At 32.4% G+C, this 10,852-nt stretch overlaps 1 protein-coding gene across 2 annotated transcripts; it reads right to left on the reverse strand.

Annotated features, from left to right (window-relative positions):
* Positions 1 to 23: 23 nt before the first annotated feature.
* LOC115442613 lies at positions 24 to 10,608 on the reverse strand. 2 transcript variants are annotated; one of them, XM_037441364.1, is made up of 10 exons: positions 10,078 to 10,608; positions 8,646 to 8,857; positions 7,365 to 7,556; positions 7,111 to 7,178; positions 5,198 to 5,375; positions 2,954 to 3,131; positions 883 to 1,078; positions 632 to 764; positions 256 to 436; positions 24 to 176 (listed from the first exon to the last, which is right to left on the reverse strand). In XM_037441364.1, exons 1-10 carry the CDS (start codon positions 10,212 to 10,214, stop codon positions 41 to 43), a joined length of 1,611 nt encoding a protein of 536 aa, XP_037297261.1. In that variant the 5' UTR covers positions 10,215 to 10,608; the 3' UTR covers positions 24 to 40. The 2 variants fall into 2 exon arrangements, with proteins under 2 accessions (XP_037297261.1, XP_037297262.1); XM_037441365.1 differs by lacking the exon at positions 256 to 436 and having other exon boundaries at positions 72 to 176.
* Between the last annotated feature and the right edge of the window lie 244 nt (positions 10,609 to 10,852).

Below are 10,852 nucleotides of genomic sequence, written 5' to 3' on the forward strand. Positions count from 1 at the left end.
AATCTACAATACTTACAGATTAAGAGGTCATAGAATTCCTTTACATGCGGCTTGACGTGTGATAACTGCTGCGAAGTTTTGTTATATCCTCAACCGTATCAATTCTTTGAAGTAAAGAACCTCCCTGTGAATAGTCCACTGCTAGTTCCGATTTAGCCTTCGTCTCTAATTGAATCCTAAAATTAGATTACGTTACCTACCGACATCTTTCATACTTGTTAACTACACAAATACATATGCAAATATATAATGTACCGTAGCACGTCCAATGGAGTACGATTATGAATTGGGCACATGCAAGGCAAATAATCATGATGTAACCTTTGCACCCACCAACCAGCTTTAGATAATTTCCATTCAATAGTCTTCATCTTTGCGATTGAACACGTTCCAGCTTCTCTTAACAGATTGAAGTACGAAGCCATAAGTTCTTGGCCTTTTTAAATAAACAGATATGCGATCAACCATTTAACGGTTGTATACGGTTCTAATCATTGAACAAAATTACTCATATACTATAAAAATATATCACTTTAAATAATAATATACTTACTTTGAATAGTCTAACAAACAACAAACTACAGTTACCTATGTGGGTACGTAAACATATAATATGCCAAAGACCACTGACCCGCAGACACCGCCATCATGAGTCTGGACTGCTCGGCTTCTTCTTCGAATACTTGTTTCCTATGCGATTCATATATATGAATAACATCTTTTGAACCACCCAACTCTTTGTCAATCACCAATTCGGATTTCGACTAAAAAACACAGTTAAAATTTGTGGAATTCTAATCAAAACGAATGTTTTTTGATTAATTTTAGCAGAAAGAAACTTAATAGACGTAACTTTAATGAATACTCAGTCATTACTATTACCGGTTTAAATCCAAAACCCATAAAACATGAAAAGGCCTCCGAGAGATGGTGAGTGCCAAGATCCGGTCGCTCCCTTCTCAGGTGCAACTCCCCAAGTAAATGCAGGGCTTCTCCAAGTTGCTTCCTCAGTCCATGTTCCATAGCAATTGCACCCATTTCTGTGAGCAATCGAGCAGCCGTCTCATGGTCTCCCAAGCTGCAAATCCATATAATTTATAATACTTTACTTGGATAATGTTGCTGATATCATCTCCTCAACATACTCACAGTAAGTAAAGATTGTTATAATACAGAAGATACAACAATGTTATCGTTATATTTAGCGATGTAAAATTCACTTCTATTGTATCGTGCAAATATAAAATATGCGTGATAAATTTGATTTGTATTATTCTATTACAGAACCGTGTTTCCCATACGTTTCTGCAATAGAATTAAACATAATCAAGGATAAAAAAAATAACGACCGCTAAACATTTTACCGCAGTGCGGCAATACCCGATTCAACACATTCTATATTGGACATAAATTACTGAGAAACAGTCAATTAGTTTCAAACATTGCAGACATGACCTTCAGAGCAGGAAATAATATTTATTTTATATATGTATCGGTCTGATATTAAGTTTCCATTAAATCATTACATGTATACGACTCAGTTATTACCGTATAACATAATTATTTTAAACGTAATCAATTCCAAAGAGGGTATTTGACATTGAATGCAACAATTACCTGTTAGTGATACAAGCCTGTAAATTAGAACCGGATAAAATCTATTATTTACAAACAGAAAACGTCACAATCATAAATATAATGAATTACTCAAAGGTAATGTGTTTACTGTATTATAAAATTATTAATAAAAGTATATATAAGTTGTTTTTTAATGAAAAACAGACACTTTTCGCATATATATTAAAAGAATTTTTTTTTGACACTGTAATTTTTTAAACACGTCAGCAAAACTTTCTAACCAAAATATTACAACACAGATTTCATAGACATAATCAATATCAGCAAAAAGTAAAGGCAAAGTGCGAAATGCAACATAGGAAAAGCATTACATGGAAATGATTTTCCTACTAATTAATAATTATTGTAGGCAAGGTCTTGGAATTTTATAGCAAAACCACGGCAATTCATAACATTGCCTTTAATTAAATACTTGACAATATAAATGGTTTATGTATAAGGCTAACCACCTATTTAAGCATCAAGTATGATAATAAACAGACACAAAGGCATGTATAATTGCACTTCTTGGAAAGTATGTGGAGTGCGTCATCGCAAATCACATGAACAAAGTAAGGCTTCTAATTACTCCAAAGACAACCTCGAGTTGTTAATAATCGCAAGTCTTATACGAAATAATAAACAAATATCTACATTTATTGATTCCTCAAAGGCAACAAGATGTAAATACTTAATATCGATACTTAATAAAAGTACGCGAATCGGATATAGGTGGTTGAAGGTCATTCATCATGTGAATTGTTCATAAAATAGAATGGACAATCGGATTTCATTTTCCAAATTTTCATACTTCCCTATTGACGGGTCTATATCAACCTAAATCTATACAACTCGCGTGCGTTTATTGCGAAACTAAAAACATAATATTTTTTATTGTCTCACCTATAAATTGAACATAAATGCTTACAAGGCAGTCAAACTAGGCAGTTACGCTAATATACTAATGAGGTCACTACACTACTCAACGAAAGTTAGGAAATATACTACTATATACTATTTTTTATCAAGAATTCAAGGTATACAAGCATTAATACAGTACAAAAACTCTAATTTATCCAACATTATCTAACTTTTAGTATATGACAGGGGATTAAGGAAGTTTTTCATGATTAACATATTATTAATAAGCAACAAATACTCCAAATATATTTTGCATCGATCGTAAAAAAAATTAAATAAACTTTATATGTAGTACTCGAAAAGCAGGATGATTTTAGACAGACAGAAAAAATATTTTTAAAAAAAAAATTGTCATGATGTTTCAGTATAAAATTTTGCTTAAAATATTGCAATCACTTGTGACACAGATTCTTACCGTTGCATAACAGCGGCTAGATGCATTCTCGTTTCACACAAACCTTCTAGATTATTGCTGTCCGTATGCATTTTGAAAGCCCTTTCAAATGTCTTCTGCGCATTGTTCAAGTTGTTCATAGCCAATTGGCAAACACCTATTTGGATTATAGCTTCGGCTGTTTTGTCCGTTGCGTTGGCTAGAAAGCAAATATTTAAAATAACACCATATTTATAACGTCAAAATCCAGCCTGACGTATCGGCGGCCCGTATTTTTAATATACGAGAGGTCTAAAATACTAAATAAGCCATTAAAATTCGCAATAAGCTATGTAATATGCATCTACCATTAAACATATTATATGCAATTTAACTTGTCCCATTTAAACATTGTTCTAAAACGATCCAGGATCCAATACCTTTCAAACATTTATGAGTATCAGTTGGTTTATGCGTTGAAAATAAAAACTTTGCAAAGTGTCTTATAGATAAGATCAATTGAGCATATCATGAATATAATTTTATATTATGGTAGTAAACTGCAATAGATTCAATACACGTACATAAGTTCAAGCTTTAGTCCCGAATAAGGTAGAGTTCAAAATTATAGGAGGGACATAAGCGTAGCAGACTTTAGGCGAACCGAATGCGTCTATCTTAATCCTTATGTAGTTTTATGTCGAATATATATACAGAAATTGAAAATTATTATAATATATGTGCATAATTACCACGATATATTATAATAGTAACAAAGAAACATAGACCTATGTGTAAATACATTTCATGGAATATAACTTTATGTATATAATATTACAATACAGCCATATTATAAATTGTACTAATTAGATTTTAATAAACTCAGAAAACTCAGCCAAATGGTAAGTGTGCTGTAATAAAGTTAATTTCTAATGAACACCTGGACATGACGTATAAAAAATCGCTCATAGTACGACCTGAAAGGAACAAAGATTAAAAAAAAATAAAACAAAATTTTAGAACAACTTAGTTTGCAAGTATTAGAAAATAAATTGTATAATAGAGATTTTAGTGTTTGTAAAGGCCTTTGTTCGGTAACGTTGTAACAAACAAAGTGTTCTTGTTTCTGTCAGTAGAGTCGGTGTTTTTGTTCTTTGTAGGTAGCGAACGTATTCCTGTTGTTCTAATAATACATTTTTGAAAAAATTTCCTAATTTCTTTGAAACCCGCAGCCTAATAGTAGACTACATGCGATGGAAAAACATACCATCATGGATATCCAGCATCATACTATAATAGTATAACCGGAAAATCATTGAAACACTTTGAGCTTTGGTAATATATGTGCGTGATGTCTAATATAATGTATGGTTAGCACTCTCAACGTCGCCGGAACCTTCCAGACTTTGTGAACCGTGGGAGACAAATCTACGGATAGCGGTGTCATGAGCCTTCTTAAGACCCTTTATAGGTAGACTTGTTGGCGCCGCGTAAATGTTCTAGATATTTTTCATTTTCAAACAAAGCAAAGAAAACGGTTTAACAATTAACTTTTGGTTCGACACACACACACACGAGACATATAGATATAACAGAATTTAGTCTTACTAGAACAATCTAACTAAGTAACCTTCGGATTTATGATATTATATTTCATGCAACTCTGGCTATGTTTAGTAAAGTACTTTGATAGAATCAACTTGACTTGTAATAGCATGCTGTGCACGTCACTCATGTTGTTTTAAAGTGACTTTAAAACTTAGTTTTGCCTAGAGCATAATTTATCTGTACCTACGTGACTAAGTAAATGTAGCCTATGCCTCTTTAAATATCTAATTTGCATTCGGTTGCATATTTTCCTTAAATATTCGTTGAGTTAACACGTACGTTTTTTATAATAGTGTGCACAGGAAACATTGGGAATACTCATTTTCTAAAACATTAAACACAAGCTACTTAAAACGAACATAAGTCATTAAGAATTTTATATTGTGACCTTAAATAGTGATATAATTTTATAACAAATGGCATTTTTACTATATATTTAGTAATTACATAAGTCCTGCTTCTGCTATCTTCGTACGAAAATAGGAACGAACGTTAATACAACCCAAAGTGTAAAATCAATCTTATCACAATCTTCTAACTATAATACCAATACCTATCTATGTACACATAAAATTAATTTGTATACCGACAAATTAATACTTCGTTACTTTAACAATCTTTTATTGCTACCATGGTTAATACCTATTTCAATCGATGAATATATCAGACGTTCATTACCATCTCTCGCCCTCCTTTCAGCAAGTCTCGAAAGTCTTTCTGCTTTGGCTGGATCCGTTGCGTAGACAGCCCTTGCTTTGTTCAGCAAAACCCTGTGCAGTTGTATCGCGGTAGCAGAAAACACCGTGTCGGATGGCACTTCCTCATTTTCATCTTTTGCTTCATAAAGAGGCCAGGTCTGCAATATGGTAATACAAGAAATGCAGTTTCTTGTTTATATTATGTACCACCAGCAACAAAAAATATGTAATCAAATATAAATTTAAAATAAACTCTTCAGGTAAATAGTTTTAATTAAATAAACCCGTTTCCTCTATTTTGAAGAAAATAAAAAGTTGGTAAGTGAACTAAAATGTATAATTATGCGATTTGATGTTTTGTATTTGTATAGGTATTTTTGTTGCTGACTGTACATTTATAATTATAATCTAAAGTCTATACACATACTACAATATAAAGCTGAAGAGTTTGTTTGTTTATTTGAACACGCCAATCTAAGGAACTGCTGGATCCAATTGAAAAAATCTTATATTTGCATAGCACATTTATAAAGGAAGGCTATAGGCTATATAACATCGTGCTATAAGTAATAGGAGTGGAACATCAATGAAAAACATTGCAAAGCGAGGATAATTTATTCATTTTGAGAGCTTGCAAAACCTAAGGGTACGCGACTCTTTTTTAAAGTTATGTGGGTATTCTTTATAAATTATAGCTTGCTTTAATAGTCACTATACACTTACAGTTACCTATCAGATAATCAGACAAAGCAAATACTTATATTTTTAATACAAAAATAACTAGCATAATATTATTTTACTTGACGTAAAACATCCTTAATCTAGCGTCATAATGCATTTGAAGACCGTAACTGGAATAATATCACAATAAAGACGACCTTCTGAGAGTCATTGTACCGTAACAAAGAGGTTAAATATCATAGCCTTATAACATATCCGTTTAATTATTTAAATAAAATTATACTTAGATTTTAAAAATAATCCTTGTTCTTATAAATAAGTTTTCTAAACGGCCCGTTGTGATATTTAACCTACTTTTTTTAAAATAGCTACTGACGTTAAAACGGTGCTTTGGCCGCATAACTATAGCTTCCTTTGTTTCGCTCTAAGGTGATAAAAGCAAGAGCCAAGGGAGCCCAGTCACAAAGGCTTTTGTTGTAAGCAATATCCCTACGAATGAATGTGCAATTTCAAGAGCAATTCTTTCACACAACGGTCCGAAGCTTTTGCGGAGTATTGTTAAAACTAAAACAGTATTATATTAGACGTCTCTTTCTCCACATAATTGAGGTGTTTTACTAGAAATTTACAGCTGTAATCTGTAAATTATTTAAATGATATTTTAATTACTGTATAGGTGTAGTTCTCTTAATTAATCTGACTTTTCTACTTAACTCTCCCAAAAAAAATGTTTTTCATAAGCCTGTTTCAGAACCGCTGAGTACCTTAATGATTTTTCTTTCGTAAATGTATAACCCGATCAAATACAAAATTCATACTCTAAACTGTGATCCCAAATAAAATAAATCAAACACATTCACACCTTTATCCCCGAAGGGCAGGCATAGGTGCAACTAAGGCACCCACTTTTCGCAAAGTTCCATCTCATTATGTGATAGAGGGTGAGCCTATCTCCATATCGGGCAAAATTTCATATTTCGGGCTATTACTAACAGATTAGAGGAACCCAATATCACTTTGCTCAATCCGGTATTTAAATCAGGGACCTCAGAGCGGTCTCGTACCGCGAACCCAATAAGACTAACCCATCGAGGTAGTGCTCCCAAATAAAATGAGTACTATCTACATAAGTTGTTCAATACGGTAGCTGTTAAATAAAATTTACTTAAAACTTGTGTAACAGGCCCTTATTATTATAAAAGTTTAATTAACCTTTCCGATAGCGCTGTCTCGAACTTCGGTCAGTATTTGAGACGGTTCATCTGTATCTGCCCCTGGAACTAATAAAATACGATGAAATTTAAATTTATTTGCAGACTTTATAGAACATAGTAATCGCTCAGTGGTCGAAATTGGACCATAATCATTATTTATTAAACTTAGAATTGCTTTGTAAGAGGTAAAAAACACTATAACTTACTAAACTGTTTAATATCTTTGGTTAATATAGATATAGTAGTTCTTACATTTATCCAAAAGGAATTTGGCATAATGGTATTTACAGCAGCCTTTTTGGCGTCCACCGTCAATCATATACTGACTTCCAACCGCTATGGACGCCAAGAAAAATTTCTCCGCCAGCCATAATATTCCCTTTTCCTTTTCGGCATAATGCATTGCTAAATCAAGAAGTTCTAAACATTCCTTCTTTGTATTCTCTGAAACCATCAATACTCATAAAATCATTAACTCAGTTAACAGTGCGGTCTTAATTCGTGAAGAGATAGGCGATCGTAAAATCATTTAGTTTTGCGTGAGTCGCCAAGGCTATTTCCTTCACACATTGTTATGGTGAGCGAGCCGATCACCATACCGAGCGTAATTAATATAATCTCACAAAAAATTATGCTCGGTTCAAATACTCATACATTTTTAATAATCATACATGTGAAATAATCATAATACATTTTTTATTGCAATACCCAATGATCTAATTCAGACTATTTTTAATAAATTCTAAGCTATGACGGAAATACAGAAAACAAACAAGCATTTGAAATAAACCTTGTAATTTTTTTACATAATTAAATATTGAAAGTAATATGTTAATTTATTGGTAGAATGGAACTTAACGATATAAAATCTGTTTGCTTAATAATATATTTTACTACTTTACTTAGTGTATACAAACACTAATGTGTGATACAGACGATTTTTTTACCCTGGCATGGCTAAATGATGACTGCAACTCAGGATAAACATAGCGAAGTTCATCTTTAAATCCGAGCAACGACAGAAGATGCATCTCTCAATGGCAACGAGAATTATGCCGGCCTATTGCTTACAACGACTGATTTCTAAAACGTGGTACCATAGCGGGTATACCATGTATACGGACCATCACACTTGTTGGCTACCAAGCCACCGTGTATAATAGGTATCCTGTATCCTTCCTCGAACTATTTTTAAGATCAGTGGTTACCACGCAAGCAAACCGCAAGCGGCCATAACCGCCTTACTGGAGTGATGACAACTGCATTCGAATCGCGTATTAACTATAAGTTATGTTTAATGGTTTAAATGGCACTGATAATATATTGAATAATAACCGACTATAATCTACTCAATATCCATTCTTCATCTACTTATAACGAAATATTGCCCAAGTCATTTACATTATATTATAAAAAAAAAAGCTCGCCACTATATAATTCTTTCTATATAGTATAATATATAGTCAATCAGACGTATTGTTTTGATAAAAGTTATTGACTAAACTTGTCGCATCTGTTTAATGAAATCCAAACCTTTATCTCTCTCTTTTTCAGCCCTTTGCAGTCCAGCACAAATATGCTCCAAATAATCTTCTCTCTTGCGTAGATCCACTACAATGCCTATGTCATCTTCGGCGACGAGTTGAATATTGTCGTAAATTAGGTCTTGGAGATAATCCGAAGATTCTGTATAACCTGACTCTCTCAGTTCTAAAATCAAACATTCGTGCAGCGGCAATTTCTGCCTATAAAAAAAATATTTATTTATTTGCCAGAAGTCTGAAAAGTATATTGTTTTTTATACGCTACTTGCAATGTAACTTGTTAAATACTTAATAAAACAATATTATGTCTTGACTTAATAAGGTCCAGCAGGGTAAATAGTAGGTTTTAATGTTATTATTCTTACGATGTTGGTCTCTTTATTCAGCTGTCCGCCCCGTGACCACAAACACTGCAGTCTTCGAAACGTCGGTAGAAAATTGTGATATAAAAACCGCGATTAAATTCGCAAAATAGATTTATTTCAAAGTCTAACATTCGCATAAACATAAGAAATCATCATATTTATTATATTATGTCGTGTATATTTTCTTAGGAGCTTCACAGAAATGATATCATTTGATACATAGCGCAAAATATAATGATTTCAAACTATGCCATGGCGAGCGTCATAGTAATTCGCAAATACTTACAATATTCAAATGAGGCTCGTTTAAAGACAGGATTTTATCAATATTTATTTTCCTCCATGCGCACTGTCAATTTTTTGGAGCCACATTGTATATGTTTGTAAATCATCTTCGAATATGGTAATTATTATATTATTTGTTACATAGGGAATTATATATCTATGAGGTTAGGTGTTTAAAATAAACTTTTTTTTTCGTGTAATTCCAAATAAATTAATGTGATAAACAAGCTTGTAAAGATGATTTGATGATGCATTCGAATGGTTATATGTTCATATAATTACTAATCTTACTTCTTACTAATATTATCTTACTTCTTATTTTACCTTACTCATATTATAAATGGAAAAGTTTGTGAAAATATTTGGACCTTTTGATGCTTATTAGAAGTAAATTAAAAAATAGCCAAACCGTTTGGATGAAATTTGGCAAACATAGACTGCCTCCTGGATAACACTAATATATATGGTAAAGGTATGGTAACTTTTCATCTCGGTAATTTCCATAAAAAATAAGATTAAACGAGTGTCTTACAGATAACGATATAAATCGGTATGGTGATCTTAAGGACTTTTGTAGCGGGAACGGTTTTTAACGCGGACAAAGTCGCGAGCAACACTTAGTGTTATTATAGGTAAAAGTAAACACCGAAACCGCTATAGGCTATGTTTTTTCATACTTGATAAGTACACTAGAAATTTTATAAGGAAAAACCCGGACGCAGCCGCAAAGAACACCTAGTCGTTTAGAAATAACACGTTATAAGTCCTTGCCTTCTAATTCCCTTCGCGTCGAGGACATCTAAACTGAACAGCGCTTTGCTCCTTAGGTTTTCTAAGCTGGTTTTAGTCATGCACGCCATTAGTTTCGGCAGCCTACGCTTTTTCGGAAATTGTACTTCTGCACTCATGTTTTTCTAAAAACCCTTTGAAGTAAAATATATTATATTTATCCAATTCCAATTTGTTGTGATTGGCATCTATTATAATTATTAAATCAATAAAATTTTATTTTTGATTTTTCTACTAATCATTGAGTATTAATGCTCTTTGATATTGAGCAAAGAGAATTATAATATATTGTCATTGAGTTTTGTAATTTCCGTAAATAAAATCTCTTTGGTTTAATGGACTTGAAATTGTCAAACTTATACATACCAAACTTCAGAATAAACATAAAAACTATATATAACATTGATTAGATACTCTTTGATCAAAACAATTTTATCTTTTATTAAGCTTCGCTTCCATTGTATAAGTAGTTGTGCTGGTGGTAAGCAAAGAGAATATAATCACTACGTTTTAAGAGACAGGACTTAATACAAAGTAATAAAATCGAATTTACATGGCGTATCGATACCAATATCACGGAAGAATATGTCAGGAACGTCAAATAACAATACTACAAACTGAACAAAATACATAGTAGTGAGCACTTTTTATCGATATCGATAAATTCTACTGGGTGGGAAACGACGCTAAAGCTACTTTGATAAAATTCATATAATGTATTTTCGAGTCCACATTATCAATCCAACTCACAATATAC

The sequence above is a fragment of the Manduca sexta genome, chromosome 22 (assembly GCF_014839805.1).
Source record: "Manduca sexta isolate Smith_Timp_Sample1 chromosome 22, JHU_Msex_v1.0, whole genome shotgun sequence".
Classification (NCBI taxonomy): Eukaryota; Metazoa; Arthropoda; class Insecta; order Lepidoptera; family Sphingidae; genus Manduca; species Manduca sexta.